General features: G+C 31.0%; 1 protein-coding gene across 4 annotated transcripts in view; it reads right to left on the bottom strand.

Moving 5' to 3' along the window:
• The window catches only part of LOC126743430 (dmX-like protein 2), a 141,821-nt gene that overhangs the window by 16,828 nt on the left and 98,128 nt on the right, over positions 1-26,865 (bottom strand). For 2 of the 4 annotated variants that reach the window (XM_050450529.1, XM_050450527.1), the window contains 11 exons: positions 24,598-24,798; positions 24,272-24,456; positions 24,027-24,164; positions 23,851-23,959; positions 18,207-18,458; positions 13,253-13,282; positions 7,963-8,023; positions 4,617-4,825; positions 4,463-4,532; positions 3,108-3,238; positions 2,420-2,581 (listed from right to left, as the gene is read on the bottom strand). In XM_050450529.1, coding sequence (XP_050306486.1) covers positions 2,420-2,581; positions 3,108-3,238; positions 4,463-4,532; positions 4,617-4,825; positions 7,963-8,023; positions 13,253-13,282; positions 18,207-18,458; positions 23,851-23,959; positions 24,027-24,164; positions 24,272-24,456; positions 24,598-24,798 — 1,548 coding nt within the window. The remainder of the gene's footprint in view (positions 1-2,419; positions 2,582-3,107; positions 3,239-4,462; positions 4,533-4,616; positions 4,826-7,962; positions 8,024-13,252; positions 13,283-18,206; positions 18,459-23,850; positions 23,960-24,026; positions 24,165-24,271; positions 24,457-24,597; positions 24,799-26,865) is intronic. The other 2 variants (XM_050450528.1, XM_050450530.1) reach the window with 1 other exon arrangement.

The following is a 26,865-nucleotide window of genomic DNA, read 5'->3' as shown; positions in this document are numbered from 1 at the left end:
TACCTGATTATTTTTCTGTGATTGTTATCATTTGGTTAGTGTGTCTTATATTCTTACAATTATGATATTGTTTTAAATTTTAAATTTTGTTATCACTCTATATTGGATCTTATATTATTTTTTTTTGTACTACTTATTTAAGGTGCTTATAACTTGTACTGTTTTAATTTTAATTATTTCGATTGTCTTGTTATTGGGAATTTTCCTGTTGGACAATAAACTATTTGAATTTGAATTGAATTTTAATAATACATAATAATATTACAAATTGGAAAAAGTCAAAAAATTTACATAAAAGAATATTTATAACGTTCAATATTATTAAATAAGGGTAGTTTACTGCATACTCTCTCGAGCAAAAGTGATTTTAAATTCTTGCGAAATGCTGGAAAAAATTATATAGACTTAGTTTTTTTCTCTCCACAAAATAAAATACCAATCTTGTTTCAAGAGTGCATTTTGATGAGTCCAAGTGTAAGCTCCTCATCGGACTTGGACAGAAGTGCAATCAGACGATAATTAGAAACTAGATATCTATCACTTTATACAACGGAATAAGTGTCGTCTTCAGGCAGCGTGGAAAAGCTCCATTTTAAAGTTTTATTAATTAAGTTGGTAAGATGGTTTAAGGTGCATTCTGGCAGAATTGAAAACATTTTTAGGGTCACTCTCCCAGATGATGTTTTGCTTCTAATGTCATTTATTGTACTGCGAAGCTCTGCTAATATTAATATTTGTGATACATTTTTCTGTATCACAATACGACGTCACGAGTCTCACATAATTATGGAAGAAAACGCTGATCGACAATTTTTTCAAGTGTGATCCTCTAGTAGATCAGCGCTTATGATGCTTGATTTTGACCGGTCTAAGAAAAAAAGCGGCAAAAGCAAGGCTAGCTAATGACTTAGTAAGCCTAGAAAATTCAGTATCCACATCAGAAGAGACGTAGTTCCAATCAGTTGTTTGACCTTGTACATGAAGTTCAGAAAATACTCCAAAAGGCATAATTTCCTGTTTTATTTGTATTATTAAATTATATTTAGTTAGTTATTTATTTAATTCAGCTAGTATTCTTTCATGATGGGAGAAACCAGAATTAAAAACAGTACAGTCAGCAAGTTCCAAATTAAAAGATGACGCAATATAATCTATGGTAGTACAACTAGTTTTAGTTATTCTAGTGGGAGATTTAATATGCATAACTACTTTTGATTACATAGATTACTCAATTCCTTTAATAGGCTTGCCTTTGATGATTCGGGAATCTGAGCCTTTAGATTCTCCATAAATATAATTTGGATGGAAAATTGAAAATGTCTTGCTGCGTTTCTCTGGCCGTATTAAATAAAGATTCTGGTTTATTTTCTGAGATTTTGATACGATATAAATTTTCGTTCTAACAGAAAAACGTCATTTTTTTATTATAAAGAGGTTCCCAAAGCTTTGATGTAGAAAAGTCACAGACCCTGCAGAAACATTTAATATTGTGCTACCTACTTTTAATGGGAAAGCACCTTTGTTGTAGCTTTGTCTGTAAATTTATTCTTTTCCAAAAAGGTTTTTCGATAAGAAGTACACTTAAGTTCGCAATTTTAAAATTTAAAGTTTAAATATAATAATAAATTTGTTTTTTAATTTCATAAAGAGGGATGATGGATAAGGGATAATGAGAGCTGAACGAAGCGATCTTAGGTAAACCGGATTTTTCTGATATAATAGGAAATGACAAAAGAACAGGTAATATACGCACGGAAAATACTACTGTCTCGTACGACTACTCGATCAAAATCTTTGTTTGAGCTTTTTGTTTTTAGTTTCAAATATTTTTCGTAATTAATAATTTTTGTAATTCATGTGATGATGCTTTTACTTAAACGAAACATGTAACCATATTTTTATATAATACTCTTGATATATAAGACATCAATGTTTGCAAATTAAGTTTTTCTAATTCAAACTTAAATTTCCAACAAAAAAATTATGTTTAAGCTTAAAACTTTATAACTATTATTTTTTTTAAACTTCAAAACATATAATAGTGCTTATATTTGATTGAATTTCGTCAGTTGTACGCTGTAATTGACTATCGGGAAAGTCAAGGAACCACATTTGCATCTTATTACTTAGAGAACATTCTGGCTACTGTATAAGTTTTTTAAATAAGTAAAACAGTGGTCTAGGGTTTTCCTCCATGTTCATTTTAGCAGTCACCTTTTAACGAAGTCATAGCTCTGGTAATGGCCCACGGCCAAAAGCACTGGGCAGTTATTAATATATTTCTTAGGCTGAATACGTTTATTATATTATTTGACTTTCCCGATAGTGCTTATATTTGCTAAAATAGTAGATCTTTTTTCTTTTTTTTTATATTTGTTATTTTTCCACTTTCATTGAAAATTAATTTATATTTACTTACCTTAATATCTCCATCCGCTGATCCGGTAGCAAAGTAATCTTCATGAGGGTCAATAGCTAAACATTTGACAGAGCTCTCGTGAGCTGCGAATTTATGCCTAATCGCTTTGGATCTTACGTCTATGAGACAAACGTCACCCTTTTTGCCTGCTGATATTAACAGCTACAAATAATTTTTTTTTTAGAAGAGCAGGATATTATAATTGCGGCGGAATGTGTACAGTATTATCAATACCTCTTATAGAAAGGCTTGAGCACTTGACGCTCATCATATTTAGGCTCAAGGTATTAAGAGATTTTATGACAAAATTAGTACAATATATGAATTCTCATGTTGTTATGAATGGCTTAAACAGGGATGCAATTTGATTTTTTAATAGTACAATAAGATAAAATTAAAATACCGCACCTGTCGGATGTAAATTTCGCAAAAATTATGCAGCCAACGCATTATGCGATTAAATGTTATTATGCCTACGCCTATTTATAGGAGGTATTGGTATAATATAAAATATTTAAAAAAAATTAAAAGATAATAAAAGAATTTAACCTTCATTAAATTTCATTAAAAAATGTATGTGTTTCTAAATAAAAAAAGATACACAAGAATAAAATACTAAGTACCCCTTTAATATTATTAATATAAAATTATTAAAAGGTGAAATTAATTAAGTTCTCGGCCTACTTACCTGATGCTGTGGAGCAAATACTAAACTACTGGAACCTTGGTCATGACAGGTAAAGGCCATGACCAATGCTTTATTGTGAGGCATAATCGAATCCCATATACACACATTCTTATTTTCTGAGCTGTGGCCGGCTAAAAAATGGAAATAATTTAATTTAATTCTTTTTTTCTCTAAAAACTGTAACCAAAATCTATTACACTAAAGTTACCACAACTATAGCAACTTTTTAAGCTATAAATCAATTACAGATACACAGTTCCCACGGCGTCTTAATTTATGATGCACTTACACGCATTTATATATAAGGTGATTCATGAGCAATGTTAGGTAAACTAGATATATTTGAAGCAGGACATTATTATTTTTGTTGTGGTTTTCATTTCATAACTTGGTTTGATTCTCTATTCAAATCTCGAGAAAGTCATATAGTAATACAAAAACGGATATGAGACTATCTTATCCCAAAAATTAATATTTAACTGCAAGTAAAGTTGCAATTAATTTGTTAGTCCATATGTAGAAGGGCAAGTAATAAAATTAAAAAACAAAGTTATTTTTAACATAATTTGGATAAATTTAAAGCGAACGAAATACCATATCTGGAACAGACTGAACTTCATCCCCATTTCTTTGCTAAATAAATTTTATACCCGACTAATTACCTTCATTGTTGAAAGTTAAAGGTTTAAAAATACATGAAAATTCAGGTGTACTGGTACTACATTATCAACTAAAAAAATATGCCAAACATAACGAGTAAAAAGCTTTATTATAGATTATTATACATCAGTTATTTCTATCTACGAAATAACTATATGTGGCCTGGCCATCATTACTTTAGCATTAAATAATAGGAAAGAATTGTACTCTTTTCTTTGGTAAACGTTTGAATCACCACTCGTGAATTGGTGACCAAAGATTGTAAATTAGAAATGGTTTCAGTAGGTAAATTGGTTGATTCTAGAAGTAAATTTTTTGTTTCTAGCCAACGTTTCGAATTATCTTTAATTCATCTTCAGAGCTCGAAGTCGTAATTCTCTTGCGTTAAATGAAAATAGCACATATTACACGGATAAAAACATAAATGTCAGTACTGAATTCTCTAGTCTACCGGTTTATTCAAATCAAATATTTTTTTGTTTCAATGGTATTTCTCCTGTACGTAACCAGCCCTAATTTGTGATATCTACGTTTTTATCCTTATGTAATATGTGCTATTTTAAAATTTTATTTTTGGGTATAGAAAAAAATATAATGTAAATTTAATACCCACTTTTATAAGACCAGGTAAATACTTGTTAAATTACCCTCAAAAGAAAAACTTTTTACTATCGTTTTAACACATTTTACTATACCTGTTGCCAACAAACTACAAGATCCCAAAAACACAAAATCGCTGATTCCTTTATTGTGGCAATTATGTGTCTAAAACAAAAAAGAAGTGGTTTAAAACTATACATAAGCTAGAAATGGAAAAACTTAAAATATTATTATAATATATTTACTCACAAAGAATGGCCACGTCGCATTAGCACTTAAACCGACTTGGAACAAACTTAGTATGCCGTCTGAATCAGCAACTCCAAACTTATTCCCATGCTGAGAGAATCGTAAGCGAGTTACTTTAGCATATGTGCCAGCTGGTCTCGGAGTAGCGACGGGTTGCTGATGACCCCACTCCCAAAGGTGAACCGAACCATCAGTACCACCAGTTAAATCTAAAATATCATTTAAAAACAGTCAGTTTTTTTTTAGTATTTCGATTAGTATCTACTTCTTAAATGTCTTTTTTTGTTTAAAAGTTAATAATATAAGAGTATACCTTGTCTAAAAGGTTCCATTTTTACAAAAAACAAAATACTTGAAGTCTCGGTCTTAAAAGTAAAATTAACATATTTGGCTTCAAATCCGATTTGTCCGAATAACAGTTAAAAACGCTATCACTTATTTACAAACATAGCTCAAAGTCAAAAAGTGATTAAGAGTCATTACGTTTAAACCATTCATATCAGAACATATGGCTGTTTCCAGTGTCGAGATATTAATATAGCTGTAATCGAAATAGGAGAAGTGTGAAATCATACATTCATCCGTTCTACCGACACATGCAAAATTAAAGGCTCTGGAAGATTTAGATTCCATTAGACTTCCTCAGTATCACAAGCTAAGAGCATTAAGCATTTCTTTTTCAAAGCCTTGGAAGTTGGTGCCATAATCCATAATGCCAATTTGTGTAGTAACTAAGTGGACAGCGTTAGTGGAAAGACACACAAAGAGGCAAAGGTTCGTAATTTAAAGTTTTGGCCAAAGTAATAAGAAAAGGATCGACTGCAAATTTAGTAAAACATTTAGCCTGGTTAACTCGTATAGGGACCAGATTTTGCATGCATCGTTGAGGTTGATATCTCTATACAGGGTTTTCAAAGTTAATTCGGCACTATTGATAACATCGTTTCTTATTGGAGCCATAAAGTCAAATAAATAGGCAAACTCGTATGCAAAATTCGCAATCGGTAGTAAAATGAATTCTAAACAAAAGTTGTTGCATGACCAACAATTGTCAGTTTTTTTTTAAATTTCAAGGTGGCGCTGATTTTATATACAATAGTCGTTTATTTTATAAATGTCATCAAGATTAAAGGGACAATTTGAAGTTTCTTGAGAAAATAACTAGGTTTGTGTATTTTTAATAAAAGATGCCTTTCACGCATTTAAAAAATGTAATATTATAAAATGTTATATTATTTTTCCAAAAATAGTCATCGAGATCGTGAACGTTAAAGTGCGTAACTTACCAGGTCGAAGGCACATTTTCCTTTTACATCGTAAGTATAAGTCAAATGTCAATATATTAAAAAAAAGTAGAATCAAGAAGTAGTTCATAACATGTGAAGCAACTGAAATTGATGTCTTACTTCGAAGCTCATCCGACTAATTCACTTAACAATTTTGTACAAGATTATGGACTATGTTTGGGAACCATTCACAGCTTTCCAAAAAAGTTTAAGTTTGTGCCCTCCAGATAGACCTACACAGACGCTTGTGCCAGAAGATGAAGGAAGGCGCATTCAGTTTTATCAATGGTTCACTTATCAAATCAGGCTTAATGCTAATATTTGGCGCCTAATTCGTTGGAGCGATGAATGAAATTTCTTTTTCAGGGGCATGTTTAGTAGGAAAAGCATCCACTATTGGAGTCAAGAAAATCCGATGAACTTCCATCCCTGTAATCCGCGCTTTAATGTGAATGTTTGGTGTTTTAATTTAATCGGCTCAAGAATTGTAGGTCCTGTATTTTATCAAGGCGCATTGACTGGTGCACGTAGAAATTTTCACATTTCGTGATTTTTTAGATAATTAAATTTGGATGGATAGACAACAGATCTACTTTGAACAAGATGGAGCTTCTCCCATAATATTGGCCAGATCGATAACATATTACATGGCCTTTTTGATGACCATTTTTTTCAATTAACAGCCCTATCCGCATGCCTCCTCAATCACGTCACATAATGCCTATGGATTGCCTATTTTTCTTTTGCCGCTATTTAAAAGATGTTTTGTATAAAAGGCGATATGATACTCTGGAAGATCTTGACCTAAGCATAATTAATGCAATCAATAATATAGATGGCAGAATCATTGCCAGACCCATAGAAGCGTTTACAAGCGGGCTCAAAAATGCTTGGAGCAAGAGGTGATATTTTTGAACATTTAGTTTAAAATTAATAAAGTTAATTAATCCAAATCTTTTATTCCATAGTATATATTTTTCTTACCTAATGTCCTCTTTAGTGAATGGAAAAAATTATTTTATTACAACCAATTTAGCTACCTTGACGATTTTGAAAAATCATCAATTACTTTTTAATTTTTGATTTTAAGACGTAAGGTCATATGACAACTTTTGTAGAATTCAATTTACTATCTATTTAGAATTTTGCATACTGAGTATCTCATTAAAAAAAGGAACATTGTGACATAACTCACAAACGCGTTGTTGGATTTTTATTAGAAAAAACCTACTAGTTTGCCTATTTAACCGAACTGTAGCTGAAATAATAACGAAATTAGCAATAGTGCCAATTTAATTTTGAAAACTTTGAATATCATATCACCCATATATTTGAGTCACAATATACCAATGTAGAAAAAAATTTAATTCCAGTGATCAAAAAACTTATAATGAATATAAGCAATTACAGCTTGCGACTACTAAAGCAGAATGTTTACCTTCACATCTAAGAGAGCAATTAATCAAAGGACCGCCCAGCATTACGAATACCGGCATTTTTAATGAAAATGATGTCACGTAAAGATTTTGGAATAAACTTTCATTTTAATGTTTCAGTAGAATTTCCTTCTGAAATAATATAGATTGAACATTGCTATATACATCAACCATATTAAATTCCAAAAAACGGAGTAAACTATTTGGGCGATTTAAAAAAAAAAGCATTTTTGAAAAAAAATAATCGCAAATATGAGGAAAAAATGAAAACAATAAAAGTAATAGATTTTTGTTTTTGTGAAATAGACTTACTGGGGAAAAATCTAAAGGAGATTGACAAGCCTAATAGTGTTATCTTGTGAAAAAAAATATATCCATAAGACGGCCGTTTTTAGTATTTCGTTTTGTTTGTAATAATTATAATGAGACCTCTTTAAGTAATATGAACGATCTTTTTAAAATTATCTAAACGGTGGATATTAGCCAATATTTGGCCATAGTACTATAATTGAACAAGTACAAATTTGTAAGAAGTAAAGTTTGTTTTATCCCAATAGAACATCAGATATTAACTTTCCTATCATAATAGCCGATAATATAAAATAATACAAAAACAGAACTTACATAATGGTAGCAGTGGATGTGACGTTATCCGGCGCACTCCGTCCATTTTGTGTTTCAGAACCTAAGAAAGAGTACGTAATAATATTAGTTCACATGATAGTTAATGCATATATATAGTAATTTGAGAAAAGTTCGCGCTCTTAGAAAATATTTTTAGAGAAACGACTTTTGTAGTTTTTTTATTTTGACCTCAGTTTGAAAGATAACCGATTTTGGGCGTAAACGTTTCTCAAATATGTCTATTATTCTGTTTCACACACAAGTATTATAATACTAATAATATTAAGGAATAAAGCGGATCGGAATCTATTAAAGGCGAAAGGTGCATTTTGTTAATTTAAATATTGCAGTAAAATACTAAACTACTAATAAAAAAAAAGTTGTAACTTAAATATATTATAAAATTCGAATGCAACTTTGGGGTAAACAATTGAGTAACACTTATAATTGACCTATTAACTAAAAGCCTAAAAAACAAAAATTTTAAAAATCATGCCCAACACAAATTTTAAGCAAGCACTTATTATTTTGTGTCTTCTACTATTTTTTTACTTCACCAGCCAGAAGCAAAAGTTATGTTTTTCATATTTTTTTCCAATACGATTAAGGATAATTATGTCGTCTCTTTTATTATACATTTTTATTATTAAACCAAAATATAAATTATTTTTATAATAATTAGAGTAATGTCTCATGCATGGTTTAAAAGTTACCTTGAAGATTTTATTGGTGTTTTATGGATTAATTTTATACGATTATTTTTTTTTTTAAGAAAAACATAATTTTTAATTTTGATAGAAATTTTATTCATGTCTATACAAGCAAGCGCTAGTATTCTTCAGTTAAGTTCTCCGGTAAAGTAACATTTTGTACGTAATTATTGCACATATGAGCCAAAAATTTAAAGATAAAGCAAACTTTCTTTGCTTTATCTTCTTTGTTGCTTCTTTGTTAAGCATATATCATTAAAATTTTCTTAAAAATTAGTCTTTTTTTAAGAAATTTTATCTAATTTTATATAAAAAAATTAAATTTTTAAAACGCCTCTTTATCTACTATTAACATGTACCAAATCTTTTTCCACTTTCTCGATATTTGCCGCTGAAACGCTCTGCCAGCGGCACCTTTGATGATAAAAGAACTATTAAATAGATTATTGATGGAAAGGACTTATATTTATTACTGATTTATGTAAATTAGAAACGTAATGTTTATTATTACTAGATATTTTTGTTTTTTAAATATTTTATGTTTTGAATAAAGTGTAAATAATAAAGGTAATCCGGTTTAGGTCAAATATTTAAGCTTAACTAAAAAGCTCACAGTTCAAATTTTTTTTTTATTTAAAGAAATGACAAGTAGGTACCATCTTTGCTTTGTCTTATGGAGTATTCTAATAAACCTGTTCTTTAAAAAAATCTTTTAAATAGGGCCATTTATAGATATAACAGCAATGACTAAGTGAATATACTTATTTCTATAGATACAAATCTAAAAAGCACTTGTACATTTTAAAATCATACTAGTAGCAATTCGCAAAAGCTAACTAAAAAAGCTTAAACTTTAAGCTTTCTGTTTAACTAGAAGTTACTGGCTATAAAAATAGCATAAATTAACGCCCAAAGCGATATTTTTTAGCTAGAAAGTTTTAAATAATAAATTGTTCAAAAAAGCTGTTTTTTTTTCATTATAATTAGTGAATGAATAAATTTACATTTAAATAGCTTTAAATTTATTAAATGTATTTTATGAAAGCTGAAAAACTTTATTGATCGGAATTTCTAAGAGCACAAAAAAATACTTTGAAACCCTCAATCGATAACTGTTTTTAAGAGCAATCCTACTATTAAATACATGTCTTAAAATTTAATTTTAATTTTTCTTATTCGATTTATTGAATACACCAATGTAAGTTTTGCTTTAATATTTATGTGTACTATTGCATTAATAATTCTCAAAACAGTACTAGACGAATGAACCAGCTTGTAAACATTTTCGGCTTTAATGAATATTGCAACTTCAAAATTGATTACGGTAATTTTTTTTATGTGTAATTTGGCGTAAAATATTTTAATAATTCAAAAAAAAATCATATACTTTTTATATTCTTTAGAAATATAAACGTAATAAACTCCTGGACAAAAGTATCGCACTATTTTTAGAGATTTTTTTTTAATAAAGATAAAAAAATTAAAACCATCTATGCATTATTTAATAACAAAAAAAAAATTGTTTTACCAAACTAAATTCAACACAAGGAAAAACTTCAATTTTGATACAAAAATAAAACAATAGACTCAAGAAAAACAATAATGAATTGCCACCTCTAGCAGCAAGGACCGCTTGAAGTCTTCGCGGCATTCCTCGTATCAAATTTTGAAAACTTTCCTGCCGAATGTTTTCCCATTCTTCACGAGCAGCATGTTACATGATAGAGCATAAACATAGTTTTTGTCTAATTCGGCTTTTTGTATGAAAAAAGATATATAACTGTTTTAAATTTTCTTGACAAAATAATCAGTGGTGCGATAATTTTATCCAGGAGTTTATAATATAAAACGTTATGTAATATAAGTACTATTAGCGCCAATGTCAAATAAATAAAAAAATACATTAGAAAATAAAAAAACAGTAAATGCAATAGAAAATTTCACATTAGTAATAAAGAGGCCTCAGAATAAGGCTTTTCGCCCTTTAACAATATATTATTAATTATTAGTTACCGTAATATACTTCGTTTAGTACTTTGTCTTATAATATGAAAAGAACAAATTGACATTAAAATGTCGTGTTTGAATTAAATTAACAAGAATGCATAAAAACTAGACTATACCCTTAACTTGAAAAAATCGAAGTTCATTCCTTCTAGGTACTAGAAATTGTGTTTTGCACGTATTGTTTTTCAGTCAATAACGTTATTCAGCTGTAAAAGCGCTCGACTCCATTTATTTTAAAATAATTTTATTTACAAAAAAGACCGACTATCATGGGCGAAGTTAGAGCCTCAAAAATGGGGGGGCTAAAGCCCCCATCCAGGGGCAGAGTTACACGAAGAGGTGAGGGGGTGGCCATCAAAGAAAAGTTTGCAGGCGCCGCCGGAGGTAACAAATTTTTTGGTGGGCACCTTCATTTTCACTTATAAGCCGTTAAAATTATTAAAAAAAAAGAATAGTCTTAAACAGCTTCTATTCTAATTTGCTGTACTATATACATATAATATCATGAATTTGTTTTACTTTTATTTTCATATTAGGTTTCATCCAAGGAACACGTTTCTGAATTTTATTGCAATATCCATAATGTATGAACCATTCTGTATATGTATTGGAGTATATTGCATACACACCAAAAGTCAAAAGTCGCTAGGTAGTTTTAAAAAAAATTTTAACTTTCAAGAAAAATTTCAAAGTTCAAAATAATATCATTTTAATATCTAATTGTCGGACTGAATTAATTTAGACAAAGTTAAACACCACGTTTCGGTTGGGAAGTATCTCTTAGGACATTGCAAATCCGACAATTAGATATTACTTCTCCATTGTCTGCCACCTTCAAAACTAATATCATTTTAATAAAATGCAATAATTCTTCAAAAATAGTAAAAGCAAAATTTATTTAAAATGTCCTTAAATAAAATGAAATCCAATAAAATTATCTTATAACTACTCTAATAAAAATTTTCGATTTCCTTTTTTTAAAAACTCTTTTAAAATTTCATCTGGCGACAATGACTTTGTTAGACCACTTTCAATATACTCCAAACTACCATCAAAATCCATCTGCAAAAAATTGAAGACAGATTTAGCTAATTTCTGACTTTCGGAAGAAAATCTTATTTTTAGATGATTTATTATATTGTCGAGAGACCTATAATAAATTAAAATTAGCCAAAACTTTTTGTTTTGGCTAAATTTTGTGCCTAAAAGTTTATAATATAAAATAAAGTTTTGTGCCTCATTTTTTATCAAAGGTGAATTTAAGAACGTTTCTTCGTGTACTGCGGAAGTGGAAGCTTCAACCACATATTCTTTAAGTCTTATACTTTCTGTTTTTTTACGTTTTGAACAATTTTTTTGGGGGGGGCTAATTTCATTTTAAAGGGGGCTAAGCCCCCCCAAGCCCCCCCCTAACTCCGCCCATGCCGACTATTAAGATTGACACACACACAGAATTGTCTACCTGACCAATGTTTTTGCAGGAATAACATTATTTTGCCAGACGATTTGATTGAGTTCGATATACACATTCAGTTAAAAATTGATTATGTTGCAAGAGTAGTATGCAGTCATTTTGGTAAAATAGGAATTGTAAGTTAAAGCGACTTCGACAATTATTATGTGAGTATAAGTCATGATTTTTTCTAGTTTTTTTAATTAATTTAGTAAAACCGCATATATCCAAGAAGGAAATAATAATGGTAAGTCAGTCTTCACATTATTCCAGAGGAAAGAATGCTATTAACATTGTGCATTTTAGTTCGATAAGTTGCTGACCCCACTAGTAATTAAATATTAAATATTTTAAAAACACTAATACTTGACGAGCCACTTTATAGGTTAATTTTTATGTAATACTTTTATGTCCTATAACACCCCCACTTTAAAATATTTCCAAAGATTTGAAGCTCATAAACTACGTGTGACGAGGTTTTTGTCACACGTCGTTTATTAAAAAGTCATTACCTAATAGCAACATGAAAATAGTTAATAAACGCACACAGAAAACGGTGCATGTGGGCATTAGGTAGTCAAAATTGGAAAGGTGTCTTCAAAATAGAAATAAATGATTCTCATTGTTGAAATTAAAAGAATTAAATTAGATTTTTTAAACTTAACAGATTTTTTAATTTTTTAGATAAATTTTTGCAACACTTCATGATAACGAAATATTGATTTATCTTGGCATACCAAAGCATACTTAGTATATACATTAGCGCAAAGCCCAAAACAGAAAATAATCATAAACTAGCAGTGTTAAGAACACACACCGGTCGAAGCATGTGTGCCGACCGAAGCAAGACGAGATGGACAAAACTGGCATCGTGACAGCCCGGGAAGCTTAACCCCTTTATCTAAGCAACAACATAATATAGAAAATGTTAGTTGGTTTGAATATAAAATATATAGTTAGGAAGAACAGTCCATTAAAAAATTATTTATTTTTTAATGAAACTTACAATAGGAAGTTAAAGGACAAAATAATAAACAAACATAAAAATTAGTTCGAAAAAAAAAGTTCGAGAAAAAGTTTAGTGTGCAAACTGTTTCAAACACAAACGTTATTTAAATACCTGCACATTAGACTTTTTCTCTATCTGTGGCTGGAAAAGAAAAAATGATTATAAAATCAGCAAAAATCAGTTAAACTTTCGACAAATTATGTACACAAGGGATTTTTAACCATAAAGAATATATTTAAAGTACAAGTGTTCGGGTTAGAAATCATTTTAATATGTAATTTCCTAATGCTGTTACATAAAAGAATACAATTAACTAACCCATGAATATATGATACAATAAAGCAAATTACAATAATTGCCATTAAAAATTAAATTATATTAAACTTGTTTTTTCTCTTATGTCCACCCAAAATCGTCAGTTTTACATATTTGTTTTAAGTACCTTACAGATAAATATACCTTAATATTGTTTTAGCAACATAATTTATCTATAATTTACATAAGAAAAATACATTCTTTTCAATATATTTGTATATTTATATATTTATATATTACATTCAATTTAAGACTTAATGTTTGGCAGTTTTAGAATTAATTAAATAAGCTTAAGCCAAAAGTAAATTATAATGTAAATGAGCTACTAGATAAATATTACTAATATAGTAAAATATAAAATTGCTAAAGACCAATTTTAAAAACATTGGCGCAATATTCTAAACTTAAATAAAGAATACCCATAAAACTAGAGCGCAAATAATGTTTGTCCGGTATTCTGCTCTCAATCTTCTGATATTAAGCAAAAACAACATATACTTCAATAAGTTAAAAATTCCTTGTATATTAATAATTCATTATATGTACTTCAGTGGATATAAAAGGTCTAAAACATTATTACACAATGTAATGGCTATTTTACACAAATATTACGTAAAAAATATAAAACTTCGTTGTATGTTTATGTAAAATAACCAATTTGAACAAAGAAACAAGCAAACATTCTCAAGTGTATATACACACTACTATTATGGATTGCCAGCAAAACTTTAGCTTAATTTATATTTAATTGTTTTATATTTTAGTCAGTACACTACTAAGTGCAATAATATGCAAGGTAATAATATTGTGTAAAACAGCCACTAACTTATAATACCAAACAAGCATATTTTTAATATTAGATTTCTATCTGGCATATCTTAGTACTAGTAATACAGGGGCTTTGGGGAAAAAATCGGTTCATAAAAGAGGCCAAAAAAATTTCTGGAATTAAACTTTAAGTTTAAATAAAGAACGTAATATTATTGCTATAGTAAGATAAGGTTTTCTGAAATGTCGATAATGTACTACAATTATAATACAGGGTGTCCCAGCGAAAACGAAACAGAGGTATTTTTGGTATGAAAAAAAAAATTTTTTATAAAAATCTCGAACACGTCGATTTTATTTTCGAAGGGGACAACTTTTCCTTACCAAGGCACCCTCATACCAGTAACCCTCTTCGAGGGGGTGGGATCACCCCTAAAATCTTAAATAGAAAGAGGGGTCGTGTGATACCTTATTTTAAAGGTCTTTTAATTCTGAATATAACTGCCAAATTTGAAGTGGCTAAAATTTTTTATCCGGATATGACAGCTTGTCAAAATTGTAGAAACAGCGAAAATGAAAAAGGTATTTTGAACTCTGTTTTGGATAATATTTTTAAAAGAATAAGGAAGTCCTAATTTCAAAGGGGTCACTTATTAATTAAGAGGCCACCCTAATACCTGGAACCCTTTACGAGGGATTGAAAGCACCCCTTAAATCTTAAATAGAAAAAGGGGTCGTGTCATTCCTTATTTTGAAGGCCTTTTTACTCTGAATTTAAATGGTGACTTCTGAGTGACTGATGGATATCTTGTGGATATAAAAATAGCAAGAAATACAATCTTTACTGCCAGTAAAAGTGGAGAGTAAAGAAATACCTACCCTTTTCCTTTTGTGTCTTTTAAATAAAACAAGTTTATTTAAATTACGTCAATTTATTAAATGTTCAAATTGTGCCCCGCCTACTTCCATGCAGGAATACAGGTTTTGCTCAAAACGATGCCTGACGTTTTGTAGAACTTTAGGTGTTATCATCTGATACTCATTTATAATTCTCTGGCGTAAGTCTTCTAGGGTGTCTGGTTGGGTAGCGTAAACTTTTGTTTTTAAATGCCCCCATAAAAAAAAATCTAATGGGGTTAAATCGGGTGACCTAGCTGGCCATTCCATAAAAGATCCTCTCCTTCCAATCCAACGATCAGGAAATATCTCATCAAGATATTGCCTCACACCAGCAGCATAATGTGGAGGCGCTCCGTCTTGTTGGAAAACGACTTGATCATCACCAGAATGATTTCCGCCTTCCATTATTTCTACTATTCTTGGATATACGGCATTTTCCAAGAGATCTCGGTACATTTCTCCATTCAAATTTCCGGGCAGAAAAAACGGACCAACAATGGAGCCGCCCAAGATTCCCGCCCAAACATTTAACTTCTCAGGGAACTGGGTATGAACTTCACGAAACTGGCCCAAATTTGCATTTGATCAGTAGCGGCAATTTTTTACGTTGCCATTAAGAAAAAAAGTACATTCATCTGAAAAGCAAATGTTGTAAATAAGACGCGGATTAACAGTTATCATATCACTAAGCGATTCACAAAATTGCACTCGCATGTCAAAATCGTCCTCATCCAGTTCTTGCACCAGATGAATTTTGTAAGCATGCAATTTATTATGCTAAAGTATCCTATGAACACTACTTTTGCTTACTCCTGTACTCGTCGCCAATTTTCTGATACTTATATTTTCCTGGCTCGGCATGAAGTTGACCTAGGACAGTTATTTGCATTGCTTCATTGACAACAACAGCATTTTGAACCTCACGCTTTTTATTTAAGACACTGCCAGATTCCCTAAATTTAGCAACTATTTCTAGAATGTATTTTTTGTTGACTCGTTTTTCTGGATGAAGGTCATTAAATTCTTGTACCGTTCTATTGGCACAATTGTTATGCCGAAAGAAAAACTCTATCATCTCATTCCTCTCTGCAGTAGAATAAACCATTGCTAACAGTGTTTCAACACGTAAAAGACTGGGTAATAATTTAAAACTATTTAAATAAATGCTGCTTTATGAAAAAAGTACCAATGATATTTAGCAAGCTAAATAAATTCTTCAGATACTTGTGTTTGCATTTTATTTGGTACTTTGTTTTTATTTATGATATGCTGATAAGGTGTAATAACAATAATATTAACAATACTAATAAATTTTTAATCATGTTTTAATGATCCAATAAAAAAAATTGTAAGAAAGGGTTTCAGGCATAAAGGTTTATTTAAAGCATTTTTTCCAGAATTTTATTTGGCTTTCATATCCAGAAGAAATCCATCAGTCACTCAGAAGTCACCATTTAAATTTAAAGTGAAAACGCTTTCAACATAAGGTATAACACGATCCCTCTTTCTGTTTAAGATTTAAGGGGTGCTTTCAACCCCTCGTAAAGGATTCCAGGTATTAGGTGGCCTCTTAATTAATAAGTGACCCCTTCGAAAAGAGGATTTCTTGGTTCTTTTAAAAATATTATCCAAAAAAGAGTCCATAATACCTTTTTCATTTTCGCTGTTTCCGCAATTTTGACAAGCTGTTTTATCCAGAGAAATAATTTTAGCCACTTCAAATTTGGCAGTTATATTCAGAATTAGAAGACCTTTAAAATAAGGTATCATACGACCCCTCTTTCCATTTAGGATTTTAGGGGTGAGTCCACCCCCTCGAAGGGGGTTGCTGGTATGAGGGTGCCTTGGTAAGGAAAAGTTGTCCCCCTCAAAAATAAAATCGACGTGTCCGAGATTTTTGAAAAAAAAATTTTTTTCATACCGAAAATAGCTCTGTTTCGTTTTCGCTAGGACACCCTGTATATCCAGTCCTATGGTTGGAACCTTTGGTGTGACCAGATAAATGGATAGGGCGAAGGGGGCCTATAGAATGGCCTGCTAGATCTCCTGATATAACGCCGTTAGACTTTTTTCTATGGGATCATTTGAAATCTATTATGTTTACTCCACAACCTGAAAGTTTGGATGAACTTCGTCAACGAATCATCGACAGCTGCCATGATATTCCACAACAAGTTTTTGAAAATGTCCGTCAGAAATTTGAACATCGCCTATATCATTGTTTGGCCAAAAACGGGCAACATTTTGAACACTTATTGAAATAAAAACTGATATTTTCATGTTTTTGTTTTCTATCTGAACAAATTAAGATAAACAAAGATTTTTCTAATTTTCTCGAAAACGAATCGACCGATTTAAAAAAAAAACCTCAAAATAAAAGACTTCGAAAGACCTTTTAAACAAGCTATTACTCGATACCCCTTGCCATTTAAAATTTTTAAGGGGATGACCCTGGTGGGCAGAGGGTGAAAGGGGGTGAAGTAATTTTAGGTTAGAAAGTTATCCCCCTTGACAAAGCTTTTGACCTATTTCGGCTTTTTTTTTTAACAGTGGTTTTCGATAAATCCATGGTGGGAAGTTTTCAAATGAACACACTGTATATATTTTATCTATGCAAATGTTCTAGCTTTTCAAAATAAAAAAAAGCAACGTGAAATACTTGATACGTTTACCATGCAAGTATCCACTGTTGCCTTTATTGACATTTTTGCACCATTTACTACTATAAAAATTACAGAAAAAATTTGCGAGATTATAATATACAAACAAAACAATCAATAAATAAAATAACTCAAAACAGCCAATTTTTATTATAGTAGATTCAATGTTCTAACCTTAGTACTTAACTTCGTTATGAAATTAAAGTTTCACGCAATTAATATTGATATGTAAATGAGTTTAAATGTCGGTTTTCCATACAACAATTTTTAAATTTACAAAATGTTCCCAAAGTTTATGCCTTTACCTGTCACTAAAATAAGTTTTATAAAATCTTTCCTAAATCTAATATTAAAAACTGCTGTTTATTACATCATTCTTTAAAAACAGAATACTGAAAATATATTAAAGATTAAATACTTACAACACTAGCTCCTCTGCCACTTTGGCTTCCCATACCAGGTTGCGGACTACTAGGCTGAGTATCTTTCGATTTATCCCCAACGCTTTGTATAACCAAAAATGGTGGTACCGTACTATCAGGACAATCCTTTGTCAAATTTAAGATATCTAGTTCACATTCGTCTTCTAACCAAGAAGGAAGCTCTAAAAGGAGTGATATGTCCATTTCCTGAAGTTCCCGTGGTGTGGCCACCACGATCATACCACTATTTTGCTAAAATAATAATATTTTGGTTTACTAATATTAGTTTAGTTTAACTACTTAAATAATAAATTTAGAAAATACTATTGCATATGCTCAATTAATAAAAGGAAGTGGAAAATAGGCTTATTGACGTATTATTAAAAATGATATTACATATATTAATTTAGAATAAATTTGAAATCGCAAACATATTTGAGCATTATTTTAATAGCATAGCAAATTTGTCTAATATATTTTATTTTTTAGCCCTTTAACACAAAAGTTACTAAAAAATAGTTCATTACATAGTGAAGACATTTCAGTAACAATATTTAGAAAGGATAACCACAAAAATTTACTAAAACCATTGCATTATCTAATTAATCTTATATTGTAAAAAGGTACTAATCCTGATAATTATAATAAAGAATAATATCCTTGTTTCTATTAATAAAATAGGCTAAATAAACTCTAGACGAATTCGTGTTACTAGATGCGTCTCAAAGATTTTTAAAAAGAACATCAAATTAAGATTATATAAGTGTCTGAATAAACAATATTCACGCAGTTAACCTTCTAATATACAGTCGCCGTCATATTAGCACACTAAATTTCTTTTATATTTGCACTAACTTAAAATATTTAAATATTCCGATGATTTGTTTATGTTTATTTAGTACAAAGAATAAAAAACAGAAATTCTTACCGAATTTTGTTGGTATTTGGCTTTAATTCTAAGGGATCGCACTTATCTGTGAAATGACTAATAAATAGCAGACTTTTGTTTATAATTTTTAGTAGATAGAAAGATTTTTTAGAAAGAGCACTAACTGGGACCTGAAAGAAAAGTACTTATCGCGCAGCTCAAAAATGATGGACTTACAGTTTCCAAAATTGCCCAAATTCTAAAATATTCTAGAAAGCTAGTATACAATGCTCTTCAGCTATATGAATTTTCACAGAGCACACAAAAAAAGAAAAGAGCTCTTAGAAAAAAAAAACTGCCAAACATTTTGATAAACTCATACTGAGAATATCTAAAGCTAATCTTTTTTTCAACGCATCTCAAATAAGAAGGGAAATCTTGGATCGTTATGACATACAACTGTCAGTGAGAACTGTTAGGCGAATATTCATGATGTATTCCAGATAAAGTCAACCTTCGAGGATGTATTGCTAAGAGGAAACCATAAAAAGAAATATTTAGAAAATGTTAAAATTTGCGTTTGATATGCTGGTTTGGGGAGCACTATTGGGGAGTTGGCCAAATTAAATCAATTATTATTCAACGAATTTTACAATCCATTATTGCGTTTATTTATAAAATAAACGCAATAATGGATGAATTTTTATACAAGAGGTTTTTACAAAATATAATGGAGCCATATGCTGACGGAATTCTTCCAGTTAACTATAAGTTATGCATGATAATGAACAAACTATTCATCCAGGCTGGTTAAAAACTGGCTTAAAGATAATATGGTGGATGTTTTTTCGTGGCCACCTAAAGTCCCCACGCGAATCCTATCGAGAACCCTTGGACCGAGTAAAACGGGATCTTCAAGGTCGAAACTCCTCAAATATAAAAGAATTGTGGGTAAATGTAATAGAAGTTTGGTCCTGAATCCCAAATAGCTATTGCCAAGCCTTAGTGGAATCTATGCCATACATCCTGCAAGCAGTGATTAAAAATAAAGGTTTTCCCACAAAGTATTAAGAATTTTGGGTGTTATGTTTATACATTTTCTATATTTTGAGTTTTTTTAGTAGTGTATTTTAACTGTATAGTAAAAATCTAATTCTTAAAAATGTAATGTTTTGTTTGGAAAAAAATAAAATATTAAAAATGTGCTATTTACATGACCGTGACAATAGTTTTCTTGCAAGAATGGTCGCAGAATATGCTCTCTGTCTGTAACGTAGCACGTTACAAACCATATAATTCATATTTCTACTAAGAAATTTAAACACTGGGTATTTTAATTGACCTTGCACGTGTATTCCATACTGTAAGTTTTAAAATTCTTATGAGAAAAATTGAAATCACAGGCACTCTATAAAAACTCTTTACGTCCTATTTAACACAAAAACCGCAGAAAGTAAAAATAATTGACGCTTATAGTAAGACATGCCATGCAGAAATTGGGATGCTACAGGAGACTGTTTTGGGCCTAGCTCTATTTACCCTCTATATTAATGAATTTTTCTCTGCCATGTATGAAATAGATTATCAATGTGTCTGCTATGCGGATGATACTATTATCTTAGTAAGAGGTATGTGTTACAACAGTATTTTCAAAAAAGCTAAAAACTGTATATTTACGGTTTATATGTGGATGGACCAAAATCTTGTAATAAAGATGTTAAAAAACTGTATAATAAAAACCTCTTTGTAGTTTAAGGTGACTTTTAGTTGAGTTTATTTAGGGTTGTGTTGGCTTGGTACTTACGTTTAGTTTATTTAATATATATTTTCACCTACAAGATCCAGTTTTTGAAGTTGATCTTGTTTGAAAACAATTTGTAGGGCTTAATTTAGATTGTTTTATTGTAAATCCTGAAGTTCAAATTTTCTAAATTTTGTATACTTGCTTGCTTTAACTATCAGTATTCTCTTGAAATGATTGGTCTCCATCGGCAAAAACAAAGTAGAAACTAAGCATTTTCGATGTGTTCCTGACATAAAAATGTATTCCTACGTAAGTGTGTTCCAGAAAGGAGTGTACTTCATAAGTTACGTTACAATATCGATATTCCATAAATATTATAAGCAGCATAAATTTATCAATAGTGAACATAATGTCTTTCACACAACCTTACACCTGGAAGCCTATAAGATAAACCAAGAAATACATTTTTAGTTTTTAAACCCCATTTTAGAAAGTTACCGCATTACTCAAAATTATGATTGAATATAATCCTCCAAGCATTTCATTTCTTACGAAAATAAAAACAACTGCAATTATACCTTTTGCTTGGCACGATTCCGGGTTTCCAAGTGGGAACTTCTATGTAGAATTAGGTAAAGTTAGCGGCTGCATATTCAAGAAATGCCCGGGCGTTAGTACTGACAGATTACTATTATCTGTAATAACAGGATACAGAGGGCGCGAATTAACCACACGTTCTACTTGTACAAAAGTATTTGAGAGTAATATTGATGAGTAAGTAAGAGTTTGGTTGCCGAATATTCGAGTGAAATTTTACGGACTTATATATGCTTTCAAATTGAGGACTTGCACTAGGTAAAAATGCCAAAGAATACCTTCCTTCGCAGCACAACCTTCAAAAATATCACAGTCGTACCACCAAAGCTTTCTCAAAGCTTTGGTGGTTTTTTTTGAGAAAGCTTTGGTGGTTTTTGTACTACGAAGTTTACTCATAGTTATAGAAAAATGCCCACAAAAATTTGTACCAATATTGCTCACGGGATATTATGGCAAGTGACATCATCAGGGGATGATGATAAGAGGTTTTTCAGCAAGTAAGGCTTTTTGAGAGTACTCTATGCATGGCTTTTCGAACGTCAACAATCCAAATATTTTATCAAAGCAACTAATGAGTGTTATATATGACATAATGTACATGTATAAGACACAGTACTTGATTAATAAGTTAGTACGTAAATTTACTATTTCTAAGTGATAAAAGGCGATAAAAGTCAAAATTGTACATCAAAATCTAAACTAAGAATGGCAAATGCGACCTGCTACTCTAAGAAAACCCTGAATATCTAAGTAAGGTTTCAACTTTCTCAAAAAGTTTTGGCAAAACAAGTTCACTCTTTAATTTAGCTATTTCAGTAGCAAAATGTTCCATTTGGATACATTTAGTGAGGCAAAGTAGTGCATTTTGTAATTCTGGAATAGTGATATATTGAAAAGACACAATTTTCCTTTTTTGAAATTTATAAAGCTGTCGAACAACATACGCATAAATTCTTTGTATTTTAGTTAGAGTTAAATTTTTCCAGTAATGATTTAAATATACAAGAGTGTTACACATATTACGGTACTCTACTGTCAAAAAACTTTGACTTTTCTGAAAAACCTAAATCACATTCTGGAAACGATACATTTAAGATATTATGTTTCTAGAAAATAATTTAAATAACTTGGGTCTACCATATGTTCTACCATAAATTGCAATTTAGACTAGAATTTTCGAATGAGAATATTCCTCGAGTACCACATTCACTAGGATTATTTATGCCAGGGATGTGACCAAATCAATCAATAATCGGGTGTATTCTTTTTTTGAATATACGAACCACGATTAGCCACAAATTGTTTCCAAGAAAGAATAGAACCTTTGATCTAATATAAGGCAACAATACTGTTACAAAAGCTAAATATTTGACCAAACGAAATCTTGCTGATCTCAAAAATGTAAAAAAAAACAAGTTTCAAAGATTTCGAGATTTTGTAGAAAAATTAGCTTAAATCTAATTTTCAATAGGTAATTAATGTTCTTCCTCAGCTATCAAGTCTTAAGCTTCTAGGGACACCAAACTCCAGTGCTTTAGGTCAACTTACGTATTTATTTATTCTTCGACCTTGATATCTTTTATCACAATAACTTCTAAAAAAAATATAAGAAATGCCTGGTATTCCCATATTTTTAAATTGTTTTAGTAAAATCTAAAAAGTCACTATGTCAAACGCTTTGCCCGGATCTCGAAATATAAGGTGCATGGTAACTTTTCATTATTGATAGAGACATTAAGATATACCGACCTAGTCTGTTATGCAATTTACACCAGAACATAGTACTACATTTCTCTTAATTGATATTTTATAATATATATAATTTATATTTCTCTACAAATTCGTTGAGTCAGCTCTTTTTAATAATTTTCATAAGATTACTCGTTAATGCTATGGGTCTCCAGTTGCCAAGAATTTTATTGTTTCCTGTTATATGCAATGGTAAAAAATGGAAAACACCAGTTTCAAATATCAAATTCATAAGATAAGGAAATGGCTCGAGAATGCTTTTAGGATTTTTTTAGAAAAAATGCAGCAATTTTTTTGATAATTTTTAAAAATAGAGAATTTTTATTTGAATTTTTCACTAAATTTAATGTAATTCCCTTTGGTTCCTTTTTCTTCTCCACCATCACATTTACACTAGTTCCTAAATAATAACTGAAAACATTTTCAATTAGCGAAAGTGTCTTTTTTTCAAGACGCAAGTTTTTGGTAGAAATTGTTTACTCACGAAATTGTCACAATAATGACATCGGAGTTTTCATATTCATCTTAAAAAATATCCGGATCCATAAAAAAGATTAATGAATTAATATTTGACAAACGAGGATTGTTTTCATCCCTTTGAATAATAATTATGCTATAAAATAACTAATGACATAGTGTAATGCAATAATTTTGGCAAAGATGAAGAAATATCAGTACACACTTACATGATTCAAAGAAAACGCCGAGATACAATCTTGCTCTTTATGAATAATTCTTACTGGTTCCAGACTAGGTTCAGAATGAGGAATAACTTCTTCCAATGCAACAGTTGACCTAAGAAGTATTTTCGAAATGTTTTATATTTTAAATATAAGAAACAGTTTAACATTTTGGTTTTTACCTCCGTTTATTACCAAAAACAGCTCTAATAAATATTTCTTGTACTGATTCTTGATGAACAAGGTAATTCCACAACATTCGTGCTGAACTTGCAGAACTCTTAGTAGAAAATGGCGTATTATGGGGCTCCAGCAGTTGCCTAAATTATTAAAAATATAAATTACTTATATTTAAGAAGCGCTCTATGAAAAATATTAGGTATTACAAAACTTCGAGATATAAAAAAAAATTGGCTTTAAACTATACCGATATTTTTGTATTGGTGGACCAGTGGTAGAACTTTCAACAAAACAACCAGGAATATACTCGGGTGGCACCTCTCTTAATTCAAGCTCACGCTTTAAATTTTCTTGCCAATTGGTTAAGCTTCTGAGAGCACTATGAATTAAAGGACTTGCTACCGGTAGCTCGGAGGTCTCCAAGCCAGCGACCTAAAAGTAAATACTTCAACGTTAAACCTTGTTTCATATTTAATTACTCCAAATTTTATAAAATCTAATGCAGCATAAAGTTTTGACTATATACAATAAGAACTAAACTTACCAATGTTATATAAAAGAGTATAAACTTACCCCTAGAAAGTCGATTAGCCTGTTATGTACTATTTTTAATGTAGCCAATTTAAGGACTAACCAAGAGTATGAATTGGGGTCAGAATGTTCATTATTTACATTCTTGGTAATTGTAGTGGTATTTCCCTCAAAAACGTCTTCATCTTCCTCTTCGTCCTCATTTTCACTTTCTACTTCATCTACATAGTATTGCGTATCCGGCTGAAATAATATTTTAAATAGAATTTCACAAAAATATCCTTCAATAGGAGGTGAAAAAATATTTAGTTTTTAATATTAATTTCATAGCCTTAATTTTGGTCTATTTTGAGAAGCAAGTTTAGATGGTCATCGAAAGATATTTGGCAGTGAAGAGGTGGTTACAATTACAACGAGATTATGTATTATGGTTTTCTTGCCAGGCTAGAAGTGAGGACTAAAATCGAAAATATTTAAAACAAAAACACGGTGCAAAACAGTGCCGCGAAAAAGATTTCACTCAATCTGTTTAGTTCAATATCAGCAAATCTAATCTTAGCAATAATTAGGTTGCAGTGCCTTGGAATATTGATTTAAAATATTTATTTTATTTGGGTTTATAATTATAAATTTGTATTTACGTGAAAAAAATACAGATCTGAAGATGTCTATTAGATGAAACATGTAATCTGTATGACTTTTTCACTCAATTTTCTGAATCGGACTGTTATGCGCCACTGCGATGCCGCATTACCATGGAAGTGGTCACCCAAGACTATTGCTTGGTTCGCTTTAATCGAAGTTTTTTTTTAAATAAAAATCATCAATAATTTAAATGGAGAAATAAAAATATATTATAATAAATAATTTAAAGTGATTTGTATTTTTTTAAGTTCTTGAGGAAAGCGCTTTATCGAATTTCAAGGTGTGGGGAATTGAGCCACGTTTACTTTCTAAGTGCACTGTATAGTTTACTAGTTCCCTTTTTTGGTATTTTGGTTTAACTTAAAAAATCAAAAACAAGTGATTTAGTTCAAGTTATCCAGCCAACTGATTTGGCGCGCGAAGGTGGTGCGAACGCGCTTCATTTGACCGATGAACACTGTGACGCAATAGTAATTGGGTCGTTTGTCTTTTCTTTGTTCTATTTTATATTCCGAATTGGCTCTCTTTATAATAACTGACCAGCAGTGCAAAACCAAAACGTAAATATTCAAAAGGAATAGATTCTATATATACGGGAGTTTTATTTATTAAAAAAGAGCAACTTGATTACCTCGTATTAAATTTTTTGATATGAACCTTTTCATCTCAACCATGAATGAATGAATTGAATTGACGAAACAGTGGGCTGCCAAGGCAGTTGTGCATATAGGTCTCCTGATGGACCCGTCATGCCCCACCGGGGGTTACCAGAGCCCAACGGCCTTAGAGAAACCTATAAGGCTCTCTGGTCTGAAGGACTTAAAGTCGCTCGGTACACTGAAAGTGTTACCCAAGTATTTGAACCTGGCGTGCGTGAGTGCTGGGCACTCCCCGACTACATGGTCAACGGTTTCATCCTTCTCACAGCACCATCGGCATTCCGGGTTGTTCGCAATACCGATAGTATGGAGATGGCTTCTTAAGTGCCAGTGACCGGTTAAAAGACCTGTCACTAGCCGAATTTCGCGTCTTTTTAGGCGTAGTAGATTTTTGGTGAGAAAGGCAGAGGGCCCACCTATGTGCGCTTTGGCCTGTCTCATACCAGGGGACTCAGTCCATCTTCGGTGGGTCCACTTGTCCAGCAGACCCTTAATTGATGCGACCGCAACGCATTTGGCGATACCAACTATGGGTTCCGGTCCCAACGGCACATTCGCGGATCCCAGTCTGGCAAGAGAGTCCGCTTGTTCATTACCTGCATGGCTAGGTATCCAGACGAGCTGGACCCTGCATCCAACCTCTTCATATCATAATCATCTCAACCATAAAACATCATAAAATTTTAAAGTAATACAATTATTCAAAAATTATATTCACGTCCGCTCCAAATATATTCTTATTATTTGCCACGTAGTTCACCCCTGGCTACCTGTCGTGCACCATTCTCAGGCAAAAATAAAAAATAATACCTGAGATATCCGCCACGCGTCCCTCCATCTCAACTCATTCGTTTCTGGTACACCGTCGTTCACGTTTGTTAGATTTCGCTGTGTCACGTTGGCCGAATTTTCTGCGTTTTAGATTGTGAAAATATTGACCTTTAATAAGGTATTGCGCGTTTGAAGCCTTCCATTCCGAAATATACCAATACTTGGAATACTAAAC

This window comes from Anthonomus grandis, chromosome 12 (assembly GCF_022605725.1).
Source record: "Anthonomus grandis grandis chromosome 12, icAntGran1.3, whole genome shotgun sequence".
Classification (NCBI taxonomy): domain Eukaryota; kingdom Metazoa; phylum Arthropoda; class Insecta; order Coleoptera; family Curculionidae; genus Anthonomus; species Anthonomus grandis.
Note: the sequence above shows the minus strand (reverse complement) of the source record. Positions and strands in the feature narration are given on the sequence as shown.